The 18,292-nt window shown below is 41.6% G+C and overlaps 1 protein-coding gene across 2 annotated transcripts in view; it reads right to left on the bottom strand.

The window, feature by feature from the left end:
- Positions 1–18,292, bottom strand: part of MRAP2 (melanocortin 2 receptor accessory protein 2) — a 37,557-nt gene that overhangs the window by 1,874 nt on the left and 17,391 nt on the right. Inside the window, exons 2-4 of one of the 2 annotated variants that reach the window (XM_081094088.1) lie at positions 16,736–16,867; positions 16,500–16,634; positions 12,611–12,710 (exon numbers count right to left, since the gene is read on the bottom strand). In XM_081094088.1, the coding sequence (XP_080950214.1) occupies positions 12,611–12,710; positions 16,500–16,509 (110 nt within the window). In that variant the 5' untranslated portion in view covers positions 16,510–16,634; positions 16,736–16,867. The remainder of the gene's footprint in view (positions 1–12,610; positions 12,711–16,499; positions 16,635–16,735; positions 16,868–18,292) is intronic. The other variant, XM_081094087.1, reaches the window with a different exon arrangement.

The following is an 18,292-nucleotide window of genomic DNA, read 5'->3' as shown; positions in this document are numbered from 1 at the left end:
GCCCGCTAATCTGTATTTTCATAGAATACTCCAGGATCACTGCTCATGGTCAGGTCTAGAACCACTGGCCTATATCATGCTGCCTGAACAAAGACAATATTATCTCACAGAGGTGAGTTTCTTTTTTAAAAAAATATATTTTATTGATTTTTTACAGAGAGGAAGGGAGAGGGACAGAGAGTTAGAAACATCAATGAGAGAGAAACATGGATCAGCTGCCTCCTGCACCCCCCTACTGGGGATGTGCCGGCAACCAAGGTACATGCCCCTGACCTGGGACCCTTCAGTCTAGAGGCTGACACTCTATCCACTGAGTCAAACCAGTTAGGGCCAGAGGTGAGTTTCTTATTTGTCAACGCTGTTTGCATCCATTTATCTCATTTGACTCTCAAAACTGACCAGCACAGCCTGGCCAGCGTGGCTCAGTGGTTGAGCATCGACCCATGACCTATGAACCAGGCAGGAGGTCACAGTTTGATTCCCCATCAGGTCACATGCCTGGATTGTGGGCTCGATCCCCAGTAGGGAGTGTGCAGGAGGCACTGATGGATGATTCTCATCATTGATGTTTCTATCTCTCTCTCCCTCTCCCTTCCTCTCTGAAATATATATACTGGCCAGCAAGTCATTTGGAGCAAGAATTACTATACCAATTTTACAAACACAGAAGTTAAGGCAGGGAACAGACTACCCACTGGAGTCACAAAGCCAGTTAGTGATAGAAACAGGAATAAAACCCAGGTTTCTAACCTCTTATTTCATTCAGTGTGAAACAAATGAGCGATTTAATGGTAATAAGTCAATAAATGAATGAATGAATAAAATAGCTCTCAATTAGTCCTACAAGGACATTAAGTATTCAATAGGTTGTCCTTTTATTCCTCCTTTCTTTCCTTGACTGATAAGCTAAAAGACTTTTATGGGTAAGTTGAATACCCTAATATTCCATGGTCTTTAACCCCTTCTTCCCAGATGTATACAAAGGTTGCTTACACACAACCAGCTCCTTAATGGCAAGAATCATGTCTGATTGTGTTTTCAAATCCAAACTGAAACTAACAAAAAGTAGGTTGTGTTCAAGGAGTGTGTAACTTTCTCCATCTCAGTTGACTCTCTTCCTTCCCATCCCATCACTCAGGGTAAAGTGCTGACGGCCAAATTCCCCCGGGGTGGGGGTGGGGGTGGGGGGGACAGAGATTCAATGGACAGGTCTGGAAAATATGATCATATACACAAACCTCCAAATTAGCAAGAATCACCTGGATTTCAGAGATCGGTAATCCTATAAGCTTTGTAATCCAGCCAGTTGAGGGACTTTTCTATCAGATTGTATGGGTTACATCAAACACAGAATTTCTCTCAGAAGCCCGAGCTTTTCCTTGTAGAAAAAAAGCCTGGTTAACAAATTTCATGTAGAAAAAAAGCCTGGTTAACAAATTTCATCGTCTGCCAAACAAATGTAATCTGAAGATCATTGATTTACACAAAAGTAAATCATTAAACATTCAGTAGGTCCTGTATTCAGAATTTAAAAAAAAAAAAAATGTCTTTGGAGAGATGCTGAATGACCGCTGCTCTAATGCAAATTTAAGTGGTCTTGTCTTTTGTAGGGAGTGGCTGTCGGTTTAAGTCTCAGACGGACCTATTGGCAAAGCCACAAACAAGTCCCAGCTTAGAGGGCACAGCCCTCTTAGCATAATTAGGCTTGACCTTATGATGTTCCCTAGATCTTATCTGGGTAGCTAATGGGCTGTGGGAGGTGCAGCAAGTGCTGCCAAAACAAGTGAAACTCACAAGAACACTGTAACTATGGTGACCACTACCTTGTTTACCTCTGGCTATAAATAAAGGCTCAGGCTGCCTCTGGATCTCTCTCTGTGGCCTCAGCCAGGCTCAGGAAGATCACCCAGCTTATTCTGTCTGTCTTTTCTACATCCTTTGCTGCCTCCCCTCAGGCTCGCCTCACCTTGGCTGTACTGGCACACCACATCTTTCAGTAGGAGATTTTTCTCCTCTGATTGTCTTCACTCAGTTTTAAAAGATGTTTGAGAACAACGATGAGTATGCCAGCAACATGTGACCTAATACGCTGATACACTACCTGGCAAAAAGAAGGGCTTAACATGTTTGAAAAGGCATGATTAAGATTGCTGGGGCCCACACTCTTCTCTAATTGGAGGACTAAGAAGCTATGAAGAATAGCTTCTACCTGCCCTGGGCATCAGCTGAGTGGGAAAGCAGACCCAGAAACCCAGCTGTGTGCAGCATTACACAGGCTACACGGGGTCCATTACGCACCCTTACTGAAGAACAAAGGCACGGGAGTGCAAGAGTTTCCTCCCTCCCCACAGCAAATCCCAGGTCTCTGAGATGCCTTCTCTCCCCCATCTCTCCCCCTAAGCTTTTCCCTGAAGTTCTCTCAGTGTGAGAACAGTGTGACTTATCTGATTCTCCTCTGAGAACGAGGGAAAAGTTCGTCTTTGTACTCTCACTCTGGTAAACATTAAATATTCAGTAGGTTGTCTTTCTATTCTTTTCTTTCATTGACTGATAAACTAAAGGAATTATATGTGAAAACCTATGATCATGGCTACATCTTGCTTCAATGTAGTTTCTACTTATCCTATCACTGGGTAAAATTTACATACAGAAATCCATAGATCTTAAGTATAAAATTCAATGTATTTTTATTAATTTATACATCCATGTAACCACCATCTTCAGTCAAGATACAGAATATGTCCTTTTCCCTAGGAAGTATTCTTTCATTCATTTTCCATCCCCTTTGGGTAACACTACTCTCATCTCCATTTCCATTGGTTAGCTTTGCCTGTTCTTGAACTTCCAGTTCATTCCACTTCCTATAGGCAATCTGTCTTGAAATTTTCTTACCACAGATTAGTTTAGCCTTTTCTTGAAATGGAATCACACAATATTCAGCCTTTTGTGTCTGCATTCCTTTGCTCAGCATGTTCTTTGAGATTCATCCACGTTGATCAATGTAACAACCATCTGTCTTTTTTTTTTTTTTGCTCAGTATAATTCCACTGTATAAATACATTACAATTAATTTATTATCTTTTTAAAGGTTATCTGGGTTGTTTCTAGTTTGTGAGTAAAACTGCAATGAACATTCTTGAAAAGTCTCTTTGTACACCTATGTTTTTATTGCTCTTGAGTACATTCCTTAGAGTAGAATTACTAGGTCATATGGTAGATATGTGTTTAACTTCATAAGAAACCACAAAGTTTTCCAAAGTGGTCATGCCATTCTCCACCCTCACCACAGTGTATGACAGGGGTCCTCAAACTTTTTAAACAGGGGGCCAGTTCACTGTCCCTCAGATAGTTGGAGGGCGTACTATAGTTCAAAAAAAAAAACTATGAACAAATTCCTATGCACACTGCACATATCTTATTTTGAAGTAAAAAAACAAAACGGGAACAAATACAATATTTGTATTTGCATGTGGCTCGCTGGCCGTAGTTTGAGGACCCCTGGTATATGAGAATTAGAGTTGTTCCACATCCTTATCAGCATTTGGTGTCGTCAGTCCTTTTAATGTTAGCCATTCTCATGGGAGTGAAATGGCATCTCACTGTGGTTTTAATGTGTATTTCTCTCATAGCTAGTAATATTGAGCATCTCTTCCTGTCCTTATTGGCTATTAGTTTAACTTCTTTTGTGAAGTGTCTGTGTGAGTCCTTTGCCCATTTTAAAAGTTGTATTGTTTTTTGTTTTTGCTTTTATTTGTAGAAGGCTGGTAATATATTCTGAATACAGGGCCTTTGCCAGATATATGTATCATAAACACTCTTTCTTGAGTTTTGTAATATATTCTGCATACAGGTTTTTTGGTAGATATATGTGTTGCAAACATTTTCTCTTGATCTGTGACTTGTATTTTCTTTTTCTTAAATGAGCAGAAACTTTAAATTTCAGTTAAGTTCAATTTATTAACTTTTTTCTTTATGTTTATTCCTTTTTTATATCCTCTCTATAAAATAATTGCCAAACCTCAAATCACAAAGGTATTTTCTTATGCCTTCTTCTAGAACCATGCTAGTTCTAGAAGCCACTACCCACAGGTGACTATTTAAATTTGAATTAAGAAAAATTTAAAACTTGATTTCTCAGTCAGCTTACTCCCCTATCAGCTGCTCAATAGCCACATGTGCCGAGTGGCTGCCTAACTGGACAGCACAGAGAACATTTCCATCCTCACAGAAAGTTCCCCTGAACAGAGCTGTTCTAGGAGCTTCTACTTTGGGTATATGATCTATGTCGAGAAAGGGGTCAAGGTTCATTCTTTTCCTTATGTTTATTTCATTGTTCCAACACTGTTGTCAAAAAGATTTTCCTTTTAATTAATCTCATAGAAAATTCATTGTAGTATGTCTATAGACTAGTAACAAACAATCATAAAATGGAAAAATAATTCCATTCATAATAGCATCAAAAATACAATACTTAGGAATAAATTTAACAAAGAATGTGTAAGTCCTATAAACTGGACATTTCCAAGCAATGCAAAGGGAATTAAAGGAGATTGGCAGACTTCAGGTGGAAAGTCTTCTGACCATGTACCAATAGACATAAACTAACAGAGCTTCCTTTTCCCTGGGTCAGAAGCCCTTCTGTTTTTGTCTACTAATATTTATTCTTCAGTGCCTTCCAACAGTCATTCTTTATATTTTGCCCAGATTTTATCATTGTTATTTGCAAGGCAATTCTGAAACAAGCAAATCTGCCTTACTGGGATCTGCCTTACTCCTCTTGGTAAACATGAATCATGTGTGGTGCCACCTCCTGCAAGAAACCTTTCCTGACTCCTTCAATCTGAATTAGGTTGTTCACCTGGAGGTCTGGGCGGTTCTCTCCATTTGTCTTCTCATTCTGTATTACACCCCCCCCCTTTTTTTTTCACTTGGCTGGCACCCTCATTAAGATTATGAATTCTGTTTCTGCCTAGGTCATAGTAGATGCTCAATAAATTTTTTAAATGAATAAGTGAATGCATCCATCATGAAAAGATCTTAAAACTAAAGCAACTCTTGCTTTTGAAGGAGGCCTCTTCCATAGTTCCTACAGGGTCAGAATTCCACTAAGGCCTAAAATCAAAAATATGTGATCTTTGTGTGTGTGTGTGTGTGTGTGTGTGTGTGTATATATATATATATATATATATATATATATTCATTGATTTCTGAGAGGAAGAGGGGGACAGAAACATCAATGATGAGAGGAAACCACTGATTGGCTGCCTTCTGCACATTGGACCGAGCCCACAACCCAGGCATGTGCCCCCGACCGGAATCAAACCCGGGACCCTTCGGTCCGTAGGCTGACACTCTATCCCCTGAACCAAACCAGCGAGGGCAAGAATATGTTATCTTTAAAAGAAGTTACCCTGAGTGTGGGCTTCAGAGCCATAGTTGCAGGAGATCCTCGATGCACTCAGACTGTCCCTCTCTGTGTCTTTGCTTGTGCTGTTCCTTCTACCCTGCTTTGTCTGTCAAATCAAATCCCGTCTTCACTGTGCAACTCGAAAGTCACTGCCTCATGGAGAATCTCTAATCTCCCTCCTCTGTGCTTGCTGAATTTCACGGACCATCTCTTCCAGGGTGCATCCTTTCCCACCTCCTGTCAGAGCTACTTGTGTAGTCTACTCTCTCCTATATGCTGCTATGCTATATTTTGTGCATCTTCGCATCTCTCAAAGGGCCTTGCAGCCACTAGACCCTGAGTCAGTGGCTGTATCAGCAGCGTGTTCCAAAGTCCTGATATCAGAGAGGCACAGCCACCTCCAGCGTTTAGAGACATGCTCCTTCCTCTGTCACCAAAAGACAAGTCAGACCAGGAGGAAAGACTCCTCCGTTTGCCGAAGAAAAATACCCATAATGCTCTGGATTATTCCCCTAGGAATTTTCCAGACTTATGGCAAGATTTTACAAATGAAGCAGCTACTGCTGTGCTAAGAGTATTCGCATGCCCACTGCTGTACTCAGGTTGGTCTCATTTGTGAAAACTGGCAGGCAGAACAGCTGCAGCATCTGGTGTTTCCAGCAGTCACTTCCAGGGGACTTTGAAAGATGAGTAAGTTACAAAGATGCATGAAGAGTTAAAGTTTCTACCATAGCCAGTTTGGCCCTGTGGATAGAGCATAGGCCTGCGGACTAGAGTGTCTCGGGATCAATTCCTATCAAGGGCACGCACCTCAGCTGTAGCCTTGATCCCTGGCACTGGGCATGTGTGGGAGGCAACCAACTGATGTGTCTCTCTCACATCGATGTTTCTCTCTCTCTGTCTCTCCCTCTCCCTTCCACTCTAAAAATCAATGGAACCTCAGGTGAGGATTTTTAAAAATAAAGTGTGAAAGCTTCTACACTTAACAACCTGAGAAAATCATAATAACCACTAACATTTCTGAAACCATAGCCTGAACTGAGAGCTTTGTCTCAGGTAGCAAGCCCAGAGGTGCCAACCAAACCCTCTGTGTGTGTGGAAGTACCTCTGGTTGCATTTCAGTTTCTCTGGAAAGTTCCACTACCTTAGTAAAACCCTCAGTACAGTCCTGAACAAGTCCATCACTGTGCACTTGCCTCTTAATTGACGGGAAATCAAAAGTAACTCCTGAACTAAGGTGTATAAATTTATAAATTGAATCAAATACATAAAATAGTCAGATTTTCTCCTTTTTAATAGTCAGATTTTCTACCCGTTGCTATGGGTAGACCTCTTGGAGCGGCAGAACTTCCGTGGGCGCCACTCACTACACCCGCACTTGGCCAGCTAGCTCCTGGGGCCTTGGCCATTCTCAAAGACCTTGAGCAGGGACATTTTCCTGCTGTTGGCTGTCAGTTGCATTATATGCATCCTCTAGTCAGTGCCATATTCAGGTCATTGCAACCCAAGGTAAAATGTAATTTCCATTTTTACAAGGTCCTGAGAAATCCTGCTCTCACCCCTAAATAAAGGACATCCCCACCTGGACAAAGTCCACTTAGCAAAGCCTCCGAAAGGGTGGTATGTGAGGTGTACGATGTCTGTGGTTTGATAATTTTTTTTTTTTTTGGTTTGATAATTTTTAAAGAAGTCTAAAATAGCCAACATAAAGCTGTGATCCAAGCCTTTCCTGCTGCTCTTTCTCTGGCGGATTATGATAATAGAGACATAAATGCTTTAACAAGACACCATAGACAGTGAATGGCTCCTTACTTGAGAAAGCAGGGGGAAATGGTTCTTTTACCTTCCTTCTCCATAAAGGATCCAGGTAAGAGGGTTTTTTCCCCCACAAAACAACCGCGAATATTCCATGGGGGGAAATAAGCCCCATTAAAGCTGCTTCTTGGCCCTAAAAGCTTTTAAGAAAGGTGATGCCAACTTCCTAACAGTCTTTCTCCCTCTTCAGTGGGCTCCACTAGGGTGTACCGATACCTGGTTCTCTTCTCCTGGGCAGATTGCCCCTCCCAGGCTGGGCAGCCAGGGGTGTGTGGCTAGCTCTGCCCACTGAGCTATGAGAGGAGGGGATGTGTTCCTCCAGGATGAAGAATGGAAGGCTCTCCAGGCTTCCTCTTTCCTGTTACTGTGACCAGCGAGCTGAGTGTGGGAGATAGTGCAGCTACAAGTGGAGAAGCTTCTGTCCACCCCTTGACAACCCTCAGTAGACACGTAGATTGTGCAAGAAGTACACCTATGTTGTGTTGTCCTGAGCTGTGGAGAATGATTTTTACTGTCTTATAACCTAGTCTAACTCTTGCACACTCCCTCCCTTAACAGAAGCCACTGAGTAGTCAGTGATTCCAATTGAAGTTCTTATCCTAATATGATCCCGAGTTGAAAACTTTAGGGGGAAAACTTGCCTGTTTTATTATGTCCTGAGTTCTGTGCAGGTGAAGAGATTTCAACTCTTGCCATCCAAAGAGATGACAAATATCTGTTCTCTCTCAGGTGAACTGTGATTGATTCCGGATGGCTATCTGGAGTGGTGTTTTGAAAATGATTCTGAGGCAAAGTCTTGGCCACGCATGGACGATAACACCATTGATTAGCAATGTTTGTTGTGGGCATGGGCACAGGGAGTGGGGGCAGAGGTGGTGGTCTCTGTCATCCTTGTGTCTCACCACTGTCGAAGGGATACACATACCCTTCCCACTCTCAGCAATGATAAGACCCTAGTGAGCCATTCAAACCCACCCACCCACCCCTGAGATGCCTCCATGGGAAAAAAGAATTAAGTAGGTTCGCCACTGATCTGTTTGGAGCTTGCAGACTTGGTCAGGTATCTTAACCAGAACATTGGAATCATATTCGTGATATCCTACTTGAGGAAGTAACTGTCCTTAGGACAAACCAACCAGAGAGTTTTAAAGCAACCAGAACTCAGACATAACCGTCCTTTCTATCCATCACCAAGACTCTCTACGTAGATTCTCTCTATTCATCTTACTATTTTACTGAGAGACACACCCAAGCTGATGCTGGGGGAGAATGAGGCACCATTCTGACAAGTGTAGATGCTACGTGAATGTTTCTGGTCTGGTTGTCCCCTGTGAGGTGGGTTTTTCTTCTCCCTCCTGCTCTTCACCTGGACCCTTGAGCTGCCACCAGGACTTCCACCAGCACTGAAGGGGTGGCCTAATCTTCACTGACCATTGTGAGCACAGCATATGCCTGTGGCGCCATAGGCATTAGCTTGCTTAATCTTTACTTTAATCCTAGGAGGCAGGAATGACTGTATTTTTACAAATGAGGAATGTCAAGCATAGAGAGGCTTAAGAATTCAGCCAAAATCTCAGCAAGTCAATCTGGAAATATTTGATCCTAGAGCACACACTTGATTAGCTATGTGATAAAAGAAAACAAATCTGACTGCTTACTATCTGTGATTCAACGTAGTGGTTAATAACAGGAGTTTCAGGGTCTAACTAAGGCTTTGCCTGGTTCACAGCATTTTTCTGTTTGTTTTACCTGTGAGACCTCAAACGATTCTGCCTCATTTTTCTTATCTGTAAAGTGGGAACACTTACAGGGTTTATTTCATCTTCCTGTGGGGATTTAGTGAGATTACACATATAAAGGGATTAGTAGACCCTGGCATATAATAAACATGTTTTTAAAAGGTTTTTATTAGTATTCTCAATGATTTCATCATTCTTTCCTCCATGCCTGATTACCACAGGAAAAATTAAAATGGTTTATTTTATATTAAAGTTGGCTGAATGGAAAAAATAATGGCCATTTTAGATAAAATTTCTGCCAAATAAATGTCAAGTTTATTAAGATCAAAAAGCCTTTTCAACTGATCCATTTAGGGATTTTTTGCATGTCTGTTTCTTTCAGTTTTCTATTGATATACTGCAAGAAAATGCCATGTCTTACATTGCCCTAGACTCAAAAAAATACTTAAAATAATAGATTAGCCCTCTGAGACACACTTTATTAAAAGTAAAACAAAAAGGTAAGACGTTCTCCTTAACCTCATTGAAAGCATGTGGAGTTACAATGACCCCTGTTCTTTGATTGAGATTATTCAGAAACGCCATCAAATGAGAAACCATTTGCAGTTGAACTGAATGAACTGCCAATTAGAAGACTGGAAATGCAAGTCTCAGCTATCCAGGGTCAACATGACACGTTAAGGAAATGTACTAGTCAGGTTCTCCAGAGAAACAGTAAACAGGATCTGTGTGTGTGTGTGTGTGTGTGTGTGTGTGTTGTGTATCACCTGTTTTTCTTTCTCTCCTCTTCCTTCTTTCCTTCCTTCCTTCCTTCCTTCCTTCTTTCCTTCCTTCCTTCCTCCTTTCCTCCCTCCCTCTCTCCTTCCCTCCCTCCCTCCCTCCCTTCTCTTTCTTTCTTCTTTTCTTTTCTTTCTTTCTTCTTTCTTTCTTTCTTTCTTTCTTTCTTTCTTTCTTTCTTTCTTTCTTTCATTTTTTCCTTCCTTCCTATCTATCTATCTATCTATCTATCGATCATCTTTCTATCCTATAGAGAGAGAGGGATACAGATTTATTTTAAGGAATTGGTCCATGTGATTGTGGAGACTGGCAAGTCCAAAATCTGCAGGTAGACTGGCAGGCTGCAGACCCAGGGCAGAGTTGCAGTTCGAGTGTGAAGCAGTCTGCAGCATTCCTTTTAGCTTGAGGCAGATTAATCTGTTTCTAGAAAGGCCTTCTACTGATTAAATGAAAACCACCCATATAATAGGGATGTTCTGCTTTACTCAAAGAATACTGACTTAAATGTTCATCTCATTTAAACACACACACACATACACACAAGATCTTCACAGAAACATCTGGGATAATGTTTGACCAAATATCTGAGTACCATGGCCTGGCCAAGTTGACCCATAAAATTAACCATCACAGGAAGTCATGCTATACTTTGAGGTAGGGTGCCCATCTGTACAATCACCTGCATCCCACATCGGACAAATCCATCTCAGTAAGTACATCATAAGAATCCATCTGTCCCAATAAGGTGTTATTATTCCCTGACCACTCTATGAGATGTGCCCTAATCTGAGTTTGTACTCGACTTCTCTTACTACTGTTGCAATCCACATCATATTTCCAAATTCATGGACCAATATAATAGAAGAAAAGGTATGTGCAGATGTCCATAAGGACATGGACAGAGAAAGGGGGAAGTTTGTGTCTTTTTAAGTGTCTATTAATGAGATTCTCAACCATATAGCTCCCTATGCTTCAATAAAATGGTATTATCCTTCCATGTAAAATGCGTTTAATTTTTTTTCCAGATCCTGATGTCTGGACATAGCTGAGTATGGACAGAGCTGCTCCCTTTACCCAGACATTTGTTATAGTTCAAGTGTAGGCTGAAGACTGAACAACAGATACTGGAGACTGTATAGTGAAATGGTAATAAGAATATGGTAATTATACACCAATACTGAACTCTAAGAAAGAGAAACTTAAACAACAACACACAATCCCATTTACCATTGCAACAAAAAAATAAAGATACCAAGGAATAAACTTAACCAAGGAGGTAAAAGACCTGTACTTGGAAAACTACAGGACATTGAAAAAAGAGGTAGAGGAAAATACAAGCAAGAGGAAGAATACATCATTTTCATGGGTTGGAAGAATTAATATCATTAAAATGTCCGTATTACCCAAAGCAATCTATAGATCCAATTCAATCTCTATTAAAATACCAATGGCATATTTCACAGATCTAGAATAAATATTCCAAAAATTTATATGGAACCAAAAAAGACCACAAATAGCCTCACCAAGAATAAAAGAATAAAGTTGGAGGGATCATAATACTGGATATCAAACTATACTACAAAGTCATTATAATAATAATAAAAAAAAAAGCCTGGTACTGGCACAAGAATAGGTCTATAGAACAGAAATCAACCCACACCATTATGGTCAAATAGTATTTGACAAAAGAGGCAAGGGCACACAATAGAATAAAGATAGTCTCTTTAATAAATGGTGCTGGGAAAACTGAACAGATACATGCAAAAAATGAAACTAGACCAGGATGGCGAACCTATGACACAAATGTCAGAGGTGACACACGAACTCATTTTTTTGGTTGATTTTTCTTTGTTAAATGGCATTTAAATATATAAAATAAATATCAAAAATATGTCTTTGTTTTACTGTGGTTGCAAATATCAAAAAATTTCTATATGTGACACGGCACCAGAGTTAAGTTAGGGTTTTTCAAAATGCTGACACGCCGAGCTCAAAAGGTTCGCCATCACTGAACTAGACCATCAACTTACAATGATGCACTATCCTGTGGGGTTGTCCTTCTCCCTGGCCACAACTTATGAATAGCCCCTTCATTAAATGCTCTTCTAATTACCTAATTTTAGTATGCTACTGTGTCTGCTGGAGCCAACTAAAACAGTATTCAACATATGCTTTATTTCCCTTTTTTAAAAAAGCTGGGGGAAAAAATTCTCCAAAACATTTCTGAGTTTTTGAAAACCATAACTGAACAGACTCCTTCTAATGTTGCTCAGTATTCTTTAAGCAACCACGTAATAATTTTCTCCGTAAATCCAAAGCCCAACACAAATATTCTTTGTCCTGCTATGAATAACACATAATCTTTACTATTTCCTTTTTTAATCCTAGATCCAAGGAAACTCAGCATTAAACTCAGTGTTTATTGGCAATGATAAATTCAATAGAATAGTCAGTAAAAATTATTTCTCTACTTCTTGACATGTTTTTAAAAACTAGTTTTCATCCACTTAGTAGTCGTTGTCCTTGTTCAGTGTTTTTAATCTGGCGAGTCATCTAAATTCTCTTGGGTCTAAGCAGAGAACACATCCTAATTAATAAGCACTTCAACATAAACATCAGGCCTGCATCAGCATTAAACTGTAAGAACGAACCAAGAAACCCAGGTTCACAAAGATCCACTTGAAAACAAGCCCCAGAGGCCAGAGACCAGGAGGAAGGCAGATCCCACCCACAGGTGCCTAGATGCAGGCAGTTACCCATAACCAAGCCCTTCTCTCCACACCCCGGGAAGTAACCCCAGCCCTGGATACTATTTCTGTTTCTTCAGTTCCCTGTGGAGCTCTATAGATATTTAGGAACAGCCCAAACTTACTCTTGGTGTGGGGCTCCTGTCTTGGTCAGCAAAGTCAGCACAAAAAACATGAAAATCACGAAGACTGCGAGACCAACCCAAAATCCAATCACAATAGAATCTGCAAGACAGTGAATAGTGGGATTAGCATTTCACAGGAGCTGAAAACTGGAGCATTCAAGAAATCTGAACTTTTTGGTGCATGAAATGATTGTTGGTACATCAACAATCTATGGGACAACCCTGACCCATCCATCAACTGGGGACAGGTAAGATGCAGGGATGAGACAGAGAGAAGAGTCTGGGTCACCTCCATGTTCCCATCTCAGGTGACACTGAGAGACTTCTGCCTTATTGACCGCTGGGTTCCATTTCCCAGTAAAGGAACTGAGGACAGAACATGGGCCATCTAGGACCCCAAGATTCCACTGAAGTATCTTGAGTTAGAAAATGCCATTTTTAGCAGAAACTGCAATATACAGTTTTAAGTGAATTCTGATTCAAACCAACCGATTTTTTTTTCACTGCTGTTCATGCTGGAATAGTTGAGGTCCTCATTGTCTCTTGCTGAGAACATGCAAATGGCCTCCTGCGTTCTCTTCTATCTTTCCTTGTGCAGCTCAGTGTGAACCTGCTTTATCCCAGCTCTGATAATATTGCTCTTATGAAAAACTCTTCAACAAAGACAGTGTAGGGAGTGGCTATAGGGTTAAGCCTCAGACTGACCTATTGGCAAAGCCACAAACAAGTCCCAGTTTAGAGGGCACAGCCCTCTTAGCATAACTAGGCTTGACCTTATGGCTCTCCCTAGATCTTATCTGGGAAGCTAATGTGGGCTGAGGGAGATGCAGCAAGTGCTGCCAAAACAAGTGAAACTCACAAGAACATTGTAGCTATGGTGACCACCACCTTGTTTACCTCTGGCTATAAAATAAAGGCTCAGGTTGCCTCTGGGTCTCTCTCTGTGGCCTCAGCCAGGCACAGGAAGACGTACCTAGTCCAGTGATGGCGAACCTTTTGAGCTCGGTGTGTCAGCATTTTGAAAAACCCTAACTTAACTCTGGTGCCGTGTCACATATAGAAATTTTTTGATATTTGCAACCATAGTAAAACAAAAACGTATTTTTGATATTTATTTTATATATTTAAATGCCATTGAACAAAGAAAAATCAACCAAAAAATGAGTTCGCGTGTCACCTCTGACACGCGTGTCATAGGTTCGCCATCACTGACCTAGACCCAGCTTATTCTCTTTGTCTTTTCTACATCCTTTGCCGCCCCTCCTCAGGCTCACCAAACCCCTTGGCTGTGCTGGCATGGCACAGATAGACCCAACCTTCTCCAGGTTAAAAAAGTTTCCATACATAAAGCACGTTATACAATGCCTGGCATCTGGGAAAAAGATAATCTACATTTGCCAGCTATTACTGTTGAATTATTTTCTCCCAGCCTACCCCTACCTTAAAACCCATGTTTCACATCAGACTAGGGAACATTGTGTCCCTGTATTGACCTTAACCTTAGCCACAAATTCCTAATCCCCATGCCTTTTCAGGGGCTCTTACCTTTACCTGGCTACAACAACTGTCCCCAACCTAGAGCTGATGCAAGTCCATCCACCCTTAAAGCCATGCCTTACACCATCTCCTTCACCAAGCCTGGGCGAATTTCCCCAGCTGATGAGCTCTCTCCTGTCCTTGAACCCTGCCGCATTTTTGTCTGTGCTTCGCTACATGGGCCCTTCCTTGACCCTGTCTTGGGAGATAGTCACAAGTGTATGTCCCTAGGACAGGGATGAGACTGGACTGTCTACAGACCCTGGCACAAATACACTAGGGTCTCAAATCTGGAGGAGACAACTGAGCTGAACTATTTTACATTCTTCTAATTAAATTCTAATCAATTTTTTCTAAAGCAAAGAAAGCAGATCAGCAGTTTACCTTGTTTAATTATACTTTCATTCTACATATACTCCTGCCTAAGTTAACAGCTATTATTCAACAATGTGATGAATAGTCAGCATTCTGGATGTAAAACCCATGTATCTTTCCTGGGGTTAAGCGGGCCAAGGAAATAGAAATTGTACACTTTGCCTTATAATGGAAATGAGGCCTAAAAAAGACACAAGTACAAGGCTCAAAAAAACACATGTAAGTAAGTGCAACTGACAGGTAACAATAACAACTCAATGATGGGGGCACCACTGTGCAACACCATTGTACAAGTAAGTGACACACACCGTACTTCATCCGCTGCCTGCAGAACCAGAGCAAATTCTACGACCACACACACCAGCATCTCATTTAGCTGAGAGGTGAATCTAGTCTCATGGCTTCACTTATAAAATCTGTGTATGAGGAAGGGGTTCTCAGGAGGGGGCTTTCCTGCAATGGGAGCTGCATCCCCATCGGTCATCTGCTTCCCAAACCCAAGGTGGGCAGAGGTGGGAGAGGGTGAGTTCACGCAGCCCAGACCCTTCCCTCTGCCCTTCTAGGGCCCCAGAGCCCTGATCAAAAAGCAGCAATAATGTGGGCATGGGAGGGTCCCAGCATAGGAGGAGTCTTAGGGGGGCAGAGCCGGGAGGTTCTGTGGTTAGAATTTCAGAATCTCTGTGATTCAACAGCATTTCCAAATGTTTTCTTGATAATGCGGCACCTGTTTCTCATCAGAATGTTTCCTTTTTCCTCGCTCATTTATGCAGTTTTGCTTATTTACATTCCCCTCCAAACAAAATTCTACTTCCTTAAATTATTTCCTTTATTTCTTCTCTACTGCATCCTCTGCCGTGTGGTCCAACCACAAGATATATTCTCACCCTAAGCCCCTTTCAGGGATGAATGGAGAATCCCATTGCACCCTAGGAATATACAAGCTCTCCTGAAATTATATTTATATGCGAAGTTTCATGGGCATGGGCACTGTGGTAAACTGGGGGACACACAGCTCCTGGTCTTCATGAAAATACCCTTTTCTTGGGAGGAAGTCAGCGTAGAGGTTCAAAGAGAGTGAGGTTCTGAAGAGTGCCGTGGTTCAGGAAACCAAGGGAAGCCTTCCAGAGTGGCTTTGAGCAGCAGCTCCTGTCCTGTCAAGAGACGGAGCTTCTAAGAGAGCATTACAGTAAAGGGTAGAGCACATGGCCAGTGGAGTTCTAAATGGTGTGCATCATAATAAAATAATTTCCCCTCAAGTTGACCTTGCAAGGAACAGCGAATCAGCGTGAGGGATGATGAATGCCAAGGTCAGCATGGGAGTGGCCAGGAAATACTAAACGAGCAGATGCTTTTCCTTTGCCACATGTATATCCCCAGTTCTAGTCTGTCTTAGATTTCCTAATGTGTCCCATTAATCGGAGCCAGTTACAAACCTAAAATGTTGGTGGTGCTGCAGATAGATATTCATTCTGCAACAAGCACACATCTCTGGACTATTTGTGGGGTAATCAGGACAGGACCTGGGAGTGGGCAGCAGTTCCTGCTTGTTATGTCAACTCTTCTTAAGAAAACACAGATGCTTCACACAGGACAGTCAGCTCTCAGTTATGACTGGAATTGGACAGTAACCTCTCACATAATTATATTTCCTTGCTCTGTGCTCTCTGTGCTGGATCATTAATCAGTCCAATAACATGACACATGAGTCAAATAACACAGAGTTAGGAATGATCACAGGCTATTCTTGCCCATCATCATGAACATACACAGAGAATGCTCTCCTAGCTCCAGTTCCAGAAAACTAATGGACTGAAAGATGTCGATGACCATGTGTTACATAACAAGGTTCTTCAGAATTAATAGTTCCAGATTCTACTTTTGTCCCATTTATACAACATTTGAAGGTCCAAATGTTTACACAGATTGGGAGAGCTGGAATTGTTAGAGCTTTAATGTAATATCTCAGCTTAATACTGACATTGATTCATGTTTCCCCATCTTTCAATTCCTTGTCACTCAGAATCATCAAGGCCCTCATGTAATACCATCCATGAGCAATCAGGGTGTTTAAAGGTGGTGTTTTCTGGGACTTTGTGGGGTAGAGGACAGAGTTCTGCAAAAAGATAGAATGTTCAGGAAAAGTAATCACTGGGGATTTCACAGGTTAAGACAAATACATATCATGCTTACAATGGAAAATTGTAAACGACTTACATTTATGAGCCTTCAGTCCTTCAAAGGAAACTGGTCCAATCTCATAATACTCATATTCCCAGGAGTAGTCAGCGTTAGATGCAGACTGCTGAGATGTTCTGTTAGAAATTGTCCTCTGGGCAGACATCTCCACTGTGCACACATGGAGAAAGGCAAGTGCAGAACCTGTTAATTCACCCACAGCTGCTCAGGGACTCCGATTGCTCTTAACCACCTTTGATACTTCAGCAGGAAAATCGCTCGGGGAGGTCTTACCCACTAGGTCAGGGAGAAGCCCTCATGGCTGCCCACACATACAAAGTGGGCATTATTTCCTGTTCTCTCTCCACTAGACTAGAATGTATTTGATATCAGACACCATGTCTTCTTTTGTTGTTGACCCCCACTCCGCATAACTTACCCTAATACCTGGCACATAATCAACTTTCAATAACTGATGAAAGAACAAAAGGAAGGGGAGAGAGAGTACATCAATACCTCTGAGCTTGCGATCCAGGAGCCAGGAAACCCAGAGGTCAGAGTGGGACCATCCAGTTTGCAGCTCCGTGGAACCATAAAGGACACACTCAGGGGGCAGACTCAGTGAGCACCAAAGCCCCACTGAAGCAAGTCTTGCCCCAGAGGGGTGTCTCCAGCACAGAAGTTCTCCCACTGCAGACATAGCTGATTCTCACAGCCAATTGGCCTGGAGGTCAATTCCTCCCAGTGATAACTACAATAATCAAGGCTTAACTACAACAAGACCGTGCACAAAGACCACAAGGGGGTGCACCAAGAGTGTGCTCCTCAGGTAATTGAGGAGGCTGAACCACTGAGCCCTAGAGGACATTCAGCACAGAAAACCACGTTATCAACACAGGGAAGCATAAAAAATGTGGAGACAAAGAAAAAGGACACAAATGAGAAATGGAGGAAAGCAAACGACTGGATATAGAGTTCAAAACCACACTTTTAAGGTTTTTCAAGAATTTTCTAGAAACTGCCGATAAACTTAAACTTAATGAGATCTACAAGAAATCTAATGAGACCCTCAATGTTGTGATAAAGGACCAACTAGAAATTAAGCATACACGGACTGAAATAAAGAATATTATACAGACTCCCAACAGCAGACAAGAGGATTGCAAGGATCAAGTCAAAGATTTGAAATATGAAGAAGCAAAAAACACCCAACCAGAAAAGCAAAATGAAAAAAGAATCCAAAAATACGAAGATAGTGTAAGGAGCCTCTGGGACAGCTTCAAGTGTACCAACATCCGAATTATAGGGGTGCCAGAAGAAGAGAGAGAGCAAGATATTGAAAACCTATTTGAAGAAATAATGACAGAAAACTTCCCCTACCTTTTGAAAGAAATAGACTTACAAGTCCAGGAAGCGCAGAGAACCCCAAACAAAAGGAATCCAAAGAGGGCCACACCAAGACACATCATCATTAAAACGCCAAGAGCAAAAGACAAAGAGAGAATCTTAAAAGCAGCAAGAGAAAGACAGTCAATTACCTACAAGGGAGTACCCATACGAATGTCAGCTGATTTCTCAACAGAAACTTTGCAGGCC

Source organism: Myotis nattereri (genome assembly GCF_964212035.1).
Source record: "Myotis nattereri genome assembly, chromosome: 6".
NCBI lineage: Eukaryota > Metazoa > Chordata > Mammalia > Chiroptera > Vespertilionidae > Myotis > Myotis nattereri.
Note: the sequence above shows the minus strand (reverse complement) of the source record. Positions and strands in the feature narration are given on the sequence as shown.